General features: G+C 37.5%; 1 protein-coding gene across 6 annotated transcripts in view; it reads right to left on the bottom strand.

Moving 5' to 3' along the window:
• The window catches only part of DNAH5 (dynein axonemal heavy chain 5), a 266,364-nt gene that overhangs the window by 64,754 nt on the left and 187,979 nt on the right, over window positions 1-13,631 (bottom strand). For all 6 annotated transcript variants that reach the window (XM_046670920.1, XM_046670918.1, XM_046670919.1 and 3 more), the window contains 4 exons: window positions 8,082-8,313; window positions 6,807-6,921; window positions 6,383-6,559; window positions 2,237-2,440 (listed from right to left, as the gene is read on the bottom strand). In XM_046670920.1, the coding sequence (XP_046526876.1) occupies window positions 2,237-2,440; window positions 6,383-6,559; window positions 6,807-6,921; window positions 8,082-8,313 (728 nt within the window). The remainder of the gene's footprint in view (window positions 1-2,236; window positions 2,441-6,382; window positions 6,560-6,806; window positions 6,922-8,081; window positions 8,314-13,631) is intronic.

The following is a 13,631-nucleotide window of genomic DNA, read 5'->3' as shown; positions in this document are numbered from 1 at the left end:
CACCATCAATGGAATGAACAACTAAGGTAGAAAGTGGGAGAAGATATTTGCAAATGTATAAAAGACAAATTACTCATATTTTATATATAAAGAAATTCTACAATGTAATAAATGTAAATGGACAATAGACCTAAACCGGCATTTAACAAAAGAATTCTCAAGAGGCTCAAAAATCAATGAAAAGATTTTCAGCATCATTAGTCATCAAGGAAATGCAAACTAAACCCACGATAAGACACTACTACAAACCCATCAGAATAGCTAAAAATGGAAAATGGTTAAGATATGGAGCAACTTATACACTGCTGGTGGGTGCGTAAACTGACACAACTATTTTTGAAAATTCTTTGGCACTATCTACTAAAGCTGATTAAATGTATAACCTAACACCCAGAAATTCCACTCCTGAGTATAGAGCCAACAGAAATGCAAATATGCCCACCAAATGACCTGTAGACCAATATGCATAGCAGCTTTATTTATAACAGCCAAAAACTAGTTATGACCCAAAAATCCATCAACAGTACAATGGACAAGCACATTGAAGCATATTATGGAGTTTCACACTGGTTCTGGTTCATACAAGCTCGTAGGAAATGACTGCTAAATTTTCAGGAAGTTTGTAAACTGCTTGTTAAATATAGCCAGTGTTAAAAATTAAATTATATAAAATTACAATTAAATAAATTTTATTTAAAATAAAAATAATGTATAGTCAAAAGTCATCACTTTCTAATTATTTTACTACATTTTACTATCTATGTTTTTGAGATCATTTACATCTATTGTCCTATATGGTGGGAATACTATATAATGGTGTGCCACTATGCACCTCTTCCCAACTCCACATTCAGCAACATCACTTTGGTAGTTTGACAGTGGCTATGGTGGGGATATTTACACCATGGAAATTGGCAAAAACTGCAAATGAAAGCATTTTTTTCTCCCCAGAGAATCAGTTGTTAAACATTTACCACACACTACTGCATATTCATATACTGGAAAGCTATACAGCAATGAAAAAAGAATGAAAACTGTCCTGTGCAACGATAAGAATGAATTTCAAAGACATGTTGAACGAAAGAGGTTGAAACAAAAGCATTTGTATGATATGATTTTATATGCGTAAATTTCAAAATAGACAAAAGTAATTATCAGGATAAAGGTTAGAATAATAGTTATCATAGGGGAGGTTGTTGACTGGGTTGGGACATGAGAGATTTCTGGGGTCTGGAAATGCAAATCTTGATTTCAGTGTTCATTAATATGTATATACATATGTAAATATTGATTAATCTGTATACTTAAAATGTGTGAATTTTATCATACGTAAGTTCTATCTCATAATAAAATAAAAAGATGCAAATTAATTCTCAAAAAGTTCCTATGGAGACTTGCAAAACATAAATACATATATATTTGTATTCATATGCATACAATATATGTACATATGTATTGGTTCCTTAAAATGATTTTTTTTACTTCTACTGCAATATATCACTAATGATGGTTTAATATGCCTAAAATCTGTCAGGAAAAGTTATAATGCTTACAATGGCTTATAGTCAAAACAGAAAATTCTTCTCTGAAAAAATACTTAAATACATGTTCAGAATATTCAGGCTTAAAAAAGAAGGAAATCCTGCCATTTGCGACACATGGCGGGACCTGGAGGACATTATGCTAAGAGAAATAAGCCAGACGCAGAAAGATAAATCCTGCATGAGCTCACTTACATGTGAAATCTAAAATAGTCAAGCTCATAGAAGCACAGAGCAGAACGGTGCTTGCCAGGGACCATGGGGAGGGGGAAACGGGAAAATGTTGGTCAAGGTGTACAAAGTATCAAGATGCAAGATGAATAAGTCCTGGAGATCTAATGTATAGCAATATGAACATAGTTAACAATACGGCATTGTATACTTAAAATTTTCTAAGTGTTCTCACCACAAAAAAGGAGAGAACAGTAACTACGTGAGGTGATGGATACTTTAATTAGCTGACCGTGGCCATTATTTCACAATGTATCCGTATATCTAAATATCAAGTTGCACATCTTAAATATATACAATTTTTATTTGCCGATTATACCTCAATAAAGATGGCAAAATATTTAATAAGTAAAAATAGGTACGTACAGTAAATTCTTTTCAGAAATTTACTCTCTTAAAGGACTATTCAGATACTCTAATGAACGTTGAGTCCTCCTTTGGCCCATGATTATTGAACTACCAACCTGTAAGTTCTGTAAAAAGTTCCCTGAAGTCATCAGTTTTAAAGATTCCTGCCAGGAAGGAATTGTACAGCTTTTCTCCAGGTCAATTTTCACCGCATTGACTTTCCTTTGAAACAGCAGCAGCACACAGTCCATGATCCGCATGATGAGGTGAGGGGGTCGACCCAATGTGCGGACAGTAGCAATGTCTGAGGGCTTGATGGTCTGGGGGAGGAAAGGAGGTCATCATGCAATCGCAGGTAAGAAAGTGCAGACAAGCAAACCTTTAATTTCTAAATGCTACTATTTTGACCGAGGAAAGCAAGCATTTCTAAGCTAGATGTAGAATTGTGGGGGCTAGATGCATATTTAATCTCAAAGAAATATATGTCCCCAAAAGTTTAAATTTTTACAATTCAAACTGCCAGGGAGAGGACAGACAGTGAGAGAAATGTTGGCGAGCAGATAAGGAGCTGTGACTTCCCTAAAATTGTGCAGACCACTTTGTGTCAGAAAACAGAAAAGTGTAATGTGAAAGAAAAACAATACTCAGCATTTAAGCAGAGACCAGGGATTCTAAACCAGGGAAACGCCAGTTCCGGCAGTGCGTTTTTACTCATTAGTTATGTAGGTCAAGGATCTGCCTCTCTCTCTTAAGGAACTCAGACTTGTCACACAGGACTGACACTAGCAGGTAGCCTCAGGGCTGACAGATTGAATAATTAGAGGTTTCTTAGCTGGGAACTGACCTTTAAATGATGAAACTTGAGCAATACGAATTTCACTAAGCTCTTAGAAAAGTTCCATTCCATTTCTAGTATGGAGATTCTTATAGAGTAAATTATTTAATAGTCACATAGACCCGTTGTGGTTGATAATAATCATTCTATCTCTTACACACTCTATGGAATAAGGATTGGAAAAATATTAAATATAAGAATCTGATACAGCCCTATTTCTAGAACAAATAGTGGACATTCATTCCTTCCAGATCTTGAAAACCCTCCATCTTACTTTCATTTGCATCTCTTTTTTCAAAAGAAGGCAACCAATGACCTCTTATCAAAGCAAAGGATCTTTTCTCTGAGGATTGAGAAAGAAAAAGAAGAAAATCACTGAACTTGGTAATTAGGAATGAAACTATACATTTTGAAAAGGTTTGTTCCAATAGACTAGCATTTGTGAAAGCTCAACTGCCGTGAAGGAGAATTTCCTGTAAAGAACTGGAAATGGCAGATAGACTTTTATTTGAGAAGTGTGGCTATAAAAGAAAGAAAGGAGAGAAATATAATAGCAGCCACTGAGGAAAGTGGGGTCAAAGTAAAGTTATATAAGACATAAGGGTTGATCTAAGATGCTTATTTTTACTTTAGCTTTAAAAAGGGGAATTTTCAAACAGAATTGGGCTCAATTATGTTAGGTACCCAGGTAAGGGGTATGTCTGAAATTCAACCTATTTCAGCTAAGTATTGGATTCCTCTTTTCTCTGCAAGCAAAGCAATATGACTATTACATAATTTCCTAGACATCATTGCAATATAATAGTTATTCAACATCTGGAGTTATTTTGTGTTTGTGTTGAGTCAGAGTAGCATTGAGATAGAAGGGGATACATTCTTTGCTGTTACCTTATTTGTTACATAGATTTATGTAACCTGATGCCAAAATGTTAGAGTTTGAAGGTACCTGGAACTTTCTTAGTAGAAATTGGTAGTACCACATTTCAAGATTTCAAAAGCTCACAGAGGAAATGAAATGGTGGCAGAATCCATGAAGGAAATTGCTGAAATACTCTCCCCCACACCCCATCACCTTACATCTGTTCCCACACATTTCTGTTTTGATGATTATGTAATGCAGAATATTTTAGTGGTAGAAAGCATGAAATTAGGAGGATAGTGCGAAACATTTCATAATATCAAAAAAGATGCCAAGCCTATTAAATCTTGGAAAAATGTATGCCTTTAAGCATGACGTGAGATGCCATATGATCTATTCTTATGATGCCATTAGGTATTATGAGTTCAATAAAGATGTAGAAGTTTCTTTACACTATCATTGTCTTCTTTCTGTTGATTAGAGATTCTCAGTGAAGCCAAAATGCCCAAAAATGGGGGAGGGGATGAAAATTGGGATCTCGAAGCGATATCTGCACCCCTATGTACATTGTACCGTTATTCACAATAGCCGAGATATGTAAGCAACCTAAATGTCCATCGACGGATGAGTGGCTAAAGAAAATGTGATATATACACTGGAATATTATTCAGCCTTAAAAAAAATTAAATCCTGCCATTTCAGACAACATGGATGGACCTGGGGGCATTGTGCTAAGTGAAATAAGCTAAACACAGAAAAACAAATGCTGCATGACCTCTTTTATATGTGGAATCTAAAATAGTCAGATTCATAGAAGGAGAGATAGAACGGTGGTTGTCAGGAGCTGGTGGGAAGAGGAAATGGAGAGGTAACAGTCAAAGAGTACAAGTTTTCAGTTATGCAGGATAAATTCTGGAGATCTACTATACAGCATTGCCTACAGTTAACAATACCGTATTATACATTTCAAATTTGTTAAGAGGGTAGATCTTAGATTAAATGTTCTACCACACAAGATAATAACAATAGTAATATTAAAGGGAGTAGAGGAAACTTTGGGAGATGATGGATATGTCTATGGCTTGATGGTGGTGATGATTTCATGGGGTACTACACTTATCTCAAACTCTTCAAGTTGTGTATATCAAATACACACACCTTTTACATGGCAATCATACCTTGATAAGTTAGTCTTTCTTTAAAAAAAAAAAAGGTTGGGGGGGCCAGCCCCATGGCCAAGTGGTTAAGTTTGCGTGCTCCACTTCGGCAGCCCAGGGTTTCGCCAGTTCAGATCCTGGGCGTGGACATGGCACCAAGCATCAGGTCACACTGAGGTGGTATCCCACATGCCACAACTAGAAGGACCCACAACTAAAATATACAACTATGTACTGGGGGGATTTGGGAGGAAAAAAAAAAGAAGATTGACAACAGTTGTTAGCTCAGGTGACATTCTTAAAAAAAAAAAAAAAGTAGAGTCTGTTTAAAAAAAAAAAGAGGGAGGGAGATGAGATGCCCACCAATGTGAGAGACTGAAGACCTCGGTGGACTTCAAGGATTAAAAACAGTTTAGCCAGTGTAAGGAGCAATGGAAAACAATAAGGAAAGATAGAGCGCATGTAAGAGTAGTGTGAAAAGTTGGAGAGATAGAAGAGAAGGCAATATCTTCATTGTCTCAAAAGAGTAGAAATTCATACTTGAAAATTGAGTCAGAAAGCTTAAAGATTCCACTTGGATCAAAAAGATTTAGAAATGTTCTAGGTGGTGTCCTAAGGAAATGGTAAAAAAAAATAATTACATCATCAAGTAATGATGCATGCTCAATTGAGGTTATGTGACTTGAATTAGTGGTAGACAGATCAGTAGTGTTTCATTTCTCCAATTTCTAGGCCAGTAATCAATAACGTAAGGCAGTAGATGAGTAAGACTGGAGTAAAAGCAATCCTAAAATGAGCCCCAGACAATCTTCAAATGAGTCTTCAATACTAGATCAGCCCTTAAAGTTGTGGCCTATTTCAGTCACTCATCGTGGTTTCTCAGAATCCAACTTCCTTTCTAATTTCACCATTTCTGTCCTTGCTCCACAATTACATTGAATAACTGTGTCGGAAGCCTGCTCAAACTCTGACTTAATGAGCTATAATAGGTCACTAGTTCTCTATCTGGATAATTCACGGATAAACTCAGAGGATGTCGTATCTTACAGACCTACTCCAAGGTCCTCAATGAATGAGTGAGGAAATGCTATTTTCAAAATTTTATGTGACTTTCCCAATGTCACATAGCTTACTGGTGACAGAGTTGAAATGAGAATCCAGGACTCCTGACCGCCATTATATGACACTGCCCATCATTCACGAGGGAGGAAAATGAGATGTGAAGTAGCATGTGCAAAATCTAAAAAGAGCCAATAACGTCTCCAAGCAGAAAATACTACTTGAAACCGTTCCAGTGGAGAGAGCTGTGGTCGGGAGCAGCAGAGCACTTCCTGGTTGTTATTCATCCTTTCTGCCCTGGTCCTCCTCCTAGGCCCTAAAAGCTGACACCTGTTATATCACATAGATTTACCTGCAAGGCTGCTTCCGCTTCTTCTAAAGCTGGTTTTGCTGCTTCCAGTTTCTCTTCGGCAATGGCTTTATCTTTAGAGATGCTGTCTACAATGGCCTGGGCTTTGTCCTTCACCTTCTGTACCTCAGCCTTGACCTTTTCGGCAGCCTGGGCTTTCATCGTCACTTCTTTTAAGACCTAATTCAATACAAAATTTAAAAAGATACCTCTTCAAAAATTACCAAAGACCCAGCACATTTCTGCCTTGATTTGTTGATTTTCTCCACTTACACAATTTTTCATACATAAAATTGAGTACAGTATTCTAATGGAAATAAATAATTTAGACTTTCATGGTTATAACTTGGTAAATATGCATACATCATTAACATTTATGAACTGGGAATTCAAAGCGAATGTGGTATATGCGTAAATGTCCACCCACCGTGTCAGCTTTATCATTGGCCACCTGCAGCTCCTTTTCTTTCACTTCCAGCTCTGTGCTCAGGGCTGCAACAGACTCCGAAGCTTCTTTTAGCTTTTCCAATCCTGTATTCATTCTGGGATTGAAAATCCAAGAGAGCAATGTTGAAATTTATGGTACTTGGCCACATTTTCCAAGTACTGGTCCACTCATATAGATAGTAATGGTAATATGGGAAGTAGGAGTGTATAGACCAATAGCCAATCCAAGAGGGTTTGACAAAAGGGGTACGTGCCCAGGCTTGATTCCAGACAGAAGACACTTTTAGCTGCTTCATAGACCACATGTAGGAAGAGTGAACCTGCTAAAAACATTCTGCACGACGTGAGGAACACCAGTGGGTCTAGAATCTAGATCACACAGGAAACATGCTTAAGGAAGTTTAGCTAAATGACAATAGACTTCAAATGCCTGAGGCCCTGTCACACAGAAAGGAAAATAAATAACTTCTGTTTTTAAAAGAGATCAATGAAGTTAAAAGAAGATTTGAGATCAAGAAAAGAAACAAACTTAAAGCCATCAGAACAGCCTCGTGAAGGGACTAGCTGCCTGCGTGACCTGAAAGAATGTGATCTTAAAGATGGAGCCCTCAGAGTCACTCAGTCCAATCACCCACCCAGGGGTCCCTTATGCAGCAACCCAGGCTGATATGGGCCATATTCAGGCAGAAGATATAAGTGTTCAGAAAAGAGCAGGGCAGAGCAGAGAAATGTGGAACCAAACTTCGTTTACTATGCAGTGAACGTAAGCATCAGCCAGACTCTTCTATCCCAGCCACTCAGAAAGTGTGGCAAGAGAGAGAGGAGAGGAGGGAGAGGGGATGTCTGTACTCTCAACTCCCTTCCAGGTCTGTTATTTCTATCATTACTTCATCCAGTGTTATAGAAAGTGGTAGGCCAGATAAAAACCTGGCAACATTTTATCCCATTGGGCAACAATAAATTCCCTAGCAACCATAGGATAATCCTTTGGATAGGCCCAAGAGGAGGGTTCTTCAGCCTCAGCACTATTGGCATTTTGGGCTGGATAATTCTTTGCTGTGGAGGATTGTCCTATGCACTCTGCATCCCTGACCTCTACTCATTTGATACCAGGGACACCCCTCTGCCCCCTGTCATCTGAGTTGTAACAAAAAAAAATGTCCCCAGTCATTGCAAAATGTCCACTAGGAGTAAATTTGCCCCCAGCTGAGAGTCACTGCTTTAAAATACCTTTATATTTTAACTTCACATCTACCTGTTGGCCAGAGTTCGCACTTCCACATGCTTTTCTCCATATATGAACTTGTAGCCCTGAATAAAGGAGAGGTACGATTTGGGCGTCACATGGGTAGGACGTCGGAATCTCTGGAAGTAATCAACACACTTCTCAGCTACCCCATCCTGGAAGGAGCCCATGCACTGGACCACTTCCTTCTTGGTTTCCAAACTGCAGTCAATGTCATAGGAAGAGAGGAAGTGTTCAGACACTAGAAAGAAGAAAGATGACAGCCTGTGAAAGATGAACATCAATTACCACTTTAAAAATTAACTGGCTATTTTTAAAAGACAGACAATTCTTAGGACTGCGTACCATTTTTATAGCCCCAGTTAGGTAGATACATGTCAGTGTTTTTGGCCCCAAGACTATGATATCAACAATTTTCTTTTCCCTTTCATGTACAAAACTATAACAGATTGTAAGCCTATCATCATTCTTTGTTTTCTCGTACTTACACAGAGAATTCTCTTTGACGCAACAGTAGGTTCTGGCTGTCAGCCAGCCTGTTTTACAGTTTACATAAGAACAAAAGTGGTACAAATAACTCAGAAATCAGTGCCAACTTGGTACTCATATTTAAGAATCTCACTTATTTATTTTTTACCCAGAACCTGACATACCCTTAATTCCCCTAGGCTGTGACTACATTTGGCATGTGGAATGTTCATCACTAAACTTCTATGCCTGGGCCATCTTGTTCTCAAATGTGGTAGCTAGCCATTTGTGGTCAATTCAAATTTATAGCATCCTTTAAAAATGTTTGGGTTAAGATCTCCTGTTGCAGACCTTTATCGTCCTAACAGCGCCAAATATGGGACCAATCCTAAGACAGTATTTCCTATTATCAGAATAGGCCACAAAGTCCGAGCTAATCAATCACCACATACATACTGGGTGTCTGTTACACATCCACCACTGTGATGGGTGCCATGGAGCGAAAGAGTTGTATGAAACTTGGTCTCAACCCCATGGAATTGACAAGGGTTGTGCATAAGGCAGTTAAAAATTATTACAACCCTCTCTATGTATCTCAGAAAAAATGGCCTATGCATTTACTTAAAAAGTATTGAATAATGTATATAAAAGTTGCAAATAGAAATATGGCCAATAAAAAGGCAGAGAAAGAGAAAGAATCAAGTGAGCAAACCTATCAGGTAACAGTGGGCAAATAAATAAAAAATGGTATCTTTTCACCATTAGTAATTGATCACTAAAGTAAGTTCTTAGTGCAGTAATTGTGGGGTAGTGTTTACATCTGTGTAAATAATAGAGACCATTTATCAGTTTATTTAACATAGTTTATCATATACACTGAAAGGCAATTAATAATTTATAAATCAGTAATTTATAAATAATAATAAATTAAGACACTCAGAAGTCATTTTTCTCACATGCATTAAGAAACCACATAAAGAACAGTTAAAATTCTAGGAAGTTTAAGTCTGGTTAATGGAAACATAGGAACAATTCTTGTCTGTGACAAATTTTTTGTAGGTGTTAACCACAATGGCTGTAATATTCACTATGTACCAGGCATAATACTCAGCACTTTACTTGGCATTACGGGACATCCTCAGGGAAGTCCCCACTTTGCGAAAACTTCCTTGTAATTACTATGCAATGACTTTTTTCCTTCTTATGTGAAGAGAGAGTATCAATAATAGTGACTTTTTTCTTATGTGGCAAGTTGTCTTTTTGTCTCTCCAAAAAGTCAAAGAAAATAAAAATGGGATGGATTTGAAGTATGTTTCTCCACAGACCCACAATCTCTGATGCAGGAAAGGTTATAAAAAGAATCAGATCACTTCCTCTAAGAGTGACCCAAGCCTGCTGAGACTCAGACAAGAGGCCATGGAAAACCCTTCTGTCATCTTCAACATCCAGTCCCTGAGGATGCAAGGCCAGTTTGGGGGCCCACCTTCAGGCTGATGTCTGAGATTGGTGTGAGTTATACCCTGGTACTGTATGTTCACGTCACTTGATGGGGAATAAGGTGAGGTATGTGTGGGTCAGAAAGGAGGACACTGGGCTGAGTCCCTGAATTTTGGTGTCCTAGAATTTCTACTTCATTTGGATTCAAAGAACTGAGGTAACAAAGTGAGGAAGGTACATTAGCTCCCTATCTAGTATCCATCCCCTCTCTTCGTTACTAAAAGAATCCCAATTTTGTTCAGAGTATCAATATACCCAACTAAAACTCTTTGACTCCCCAGACTCTCTTGTAACTAGGGGCGACCCCATTGTGGCCAATGACATGTAGTCAAAAGTTCCTGGGGAAGATCCTGTCCTGAAATAAAAGGCAAAGCTTCATGAGGCGCCTACAGACATGATGCCTTGAGATCCAGCCGCCATCTTGTGCCTAGAGGAAAAGAGCCACATCCCAAGGATGACAGCAAGGTAGAAGGAGTGAGATCCCCAACGGCATGGTCCTAGACTGTGCATCTCTGCTTTTTCTTGCTAACAGAAAAAAGAAAACAAAAAACAGCCCTACTTGTTTAAACCACTATTTATCTGGTTTTCTCTTACAGTCAAACACATTCTTAACTGACACATTCAGACGGCAAGCGTGACTAATCTTGGTAGATCCTAAATTATAAAACTTTATCAGTTAATCCTTATAAAATCCTAAGTGATGGACACTTTTATGTACATTTTACATACAAGTAAAATGAGGCATAGAGAGTTTGCCTCTGGTTACAGAGTTGGAATTTCAACCCAAGGATAACGAACAGCAAAGTCCAGATCACGTTGGTTTACAAATTCAAATAGAACCAAACCAGGTAGAATCTTTGGAGTACTAAACAAATATTTTTAATTGAAGCCCAAAAGTCAAAAATATCTACTGACTAACGTGCTTCATAAAGAAAATATACCAATTTTTCAGGGAAAAGGTAATGCTAAAAAAAATAACAGGCTCAAAATGACCTTCATCACAGCAAACCAAAACTTGATTGCAGTTTCAACCTCTCCCAGAAATATAATCTTAATCAACCAGTCTGGAATTTTCTGATCCGTACCAATGAGGTGATCTGTCACGTAGGTCCTCTCCAACCCCCAGGGTAATGGGAGACAATCCACATGATAAAACCCTTGCATTCCTTTCCCCTCAAAGAAAAGAAGTCCTGGCCCCAAATAATCCCTTCTTTTCTTTTGCTAATAGCTCCCTTGCCCCACCCTCCTTCCTATAAAAACCTTCCATTTTGTACAACCTGTCAGAGTATCCTCTGCTTGCTAGATGAGATGTTGCCCAATTCATGAATTGCCTAATAAAACCAATTAGACCTTCAAATTTACTCGGTTGAATTTTGTTCTTTAACAGAGGGAAGTATCGTTTTTGGTATTACTTTCTGAGGGGTTACTGTGTGCAATTGCTTCATTTCTCTTTATGCTACATCACTAGTTGTGAGCAGCTGCAGAAGCAGTTGGTGGCTAAGTTATGAGACTAAAATCTTGTAGAGTATAAATCAAGCAATTTTCAAAGAGAGCCATTTTATTTACATAATTAAAACGACCTTCTTTGAAAACAATACATATGCCATATATATGCTACTGATCTCGTTGAAACTTTTTTCCAAGTGAGGATGGGCTATTTTAACAACAGTACTGATTTAAAATGGAATCTAGAAGAACATTAATAATTCTCTTTACCTTGGAGAAATCTAAATGAAGTTAATTGACTTACTACTGACTTGGAATCACGGAGATTCATGAAGAAATACAAGACCAGCACAATGAAAATAATACAGATTTTAGAAAGAATTAACTCAAAACAATTCCATATAAAGCTAAAAACAAAGATGTGCCAAAATAAAGATTACTAAATGCTGGGAAGGACAAGGACTTTACAACATAAAACAAAGTATAGTTTTCTTTAAACGTTCATCAAGAGATTCAGTCAATTTAAATTCATACATATAAAAAACCCACTTTTTTTCAAAAGCAGTATAGTTATTAAAATACTACAAAATCTAGTATTTGTGCTATGTGTGGGATAAAGGGGAGGATACCTGGCTCCTTCTGCGTATCTTTACATGAGAAAAATACTCTAAACAAAAACAACGAACTATCTAAAAAAAAGGAAATTAAGAAAACAAGCCAATTTACATTAGCTTCAAAAAGAATACAATGCTTAGGGGGCTGGCCCCGTGGCCGAGTGGTTAAGTTCGCGCGCTCTACTGCAGGCGGCCCAGTGTTTCGTTGGTTCGAATCCTGGGTGCGGACATGGCACTGCTCGTCAGACCACGCTGAGGCAGCGTCCCACATGCCACAACTAGAAGAACCCACAACGAAGAATACACAACTATGTACCGGGGGGCTTTGGGGAGAAAAAGGAAAAAATAAAATCTTAAAAAAAAAAAAAAAGAATACAATGCTTAGGAATAAACTCAACCAAGGAGGAAAAGACCGGTACACTGAAAACTATAAAACACTAATGAAAGAAATTAGACAAATATATGGAAAGACATCACATGTTTACGGGTTGGAAGAATTAATATTGTTAAAATGTCCATACTACCCAAAGTAATCTACAGATTTTATGTAATCCCTATCAAAATTCCAATGACATTTTTTACAGAAATAGAAAAGAAAAATCTTAAAATTCATATGGAACCACAAAAGACCCCAAATAGGCAAAGCAAGTTTGAGCAAGGCCAAATCAGAATCACATCCTGATTTCAAAATATATAACAATCCTATAGAAACAAACACATTATGGTACTGGCATAAAACAGACACATAGACCGATGGAACAGAATAGGGAGTCTAGCAACAAACCCACATATATATAGTCAACTGACCTTGACAAGGATGCCAAGAATACTCAATGAGGAAAGGATAGTCTCTTCAATAAATAGTGTTGGGAAAACTGGATATCCACATGCAAATGAATAAACTTAAAAAATCAACTCAAAACAGATTAAAGATTTAAACATAAGACCTGAAAGGGTAAAACTCCTAGAATAAAACATAGGGGAAAAGTTTTTTGATATTGGTCTTGGCAATAATTTTTTGGATGTGACATCAAAAGCACAAGCAAGAAAAGCAAAATAGGCAAGTGGGACATGAAACTAAAAAGCTCACGCACAGCACAGGAAATGATCAACAAATGAACAGGCAACTTACAGAATGGGAGAAAATATTTGCAAACCTGATAAACAGTTAAAGTCCAAATTACAGGAGGAATTCCTACAACTCAAGAGCAAAAAAGTAAGTAACCTGATTGAAATGGGCAAAAAAAAATGAATAGATATTTCTCCAAAGAAGACATACAAATGGCCAACATGTATATGAAATGTGCTCAACATCACTAATCGTTAGGTAAATGTAAATCAAAACTACAATGAGATATCACCTCACATCTGTTAGGATGGCTAGTCTCAAGAAAAACAAAAGATAACAAGAGTTGGCCAGGATACAGAGAAATGGGAACCCTTGCACACTATTGGTGGGAATGTAAATTGGCACAGTCACTATGAAAAACAGTATGAGGTTCCTTGAAAAATTAAAAATAGAACTACCATATCA

The sequence above is a fragment of the Equus quagga genome, chromosome 9 (genome assembly GCF_021613505.1).
Source record: "Equus quagga isolate Etosha38 chromosome 9, UCLA_HA_Equagga_1.0, whole genome shotgun sequence".
Classification (NCBI taxonomy): Eukaryota; Metazoa; Chordata; class Mammalia; order Perissodactyla; family Equidae; genus Equus; species Equus quagga.
This window is presented reverse-complemented; position numbering and strand designations above follow the sequence as displayed.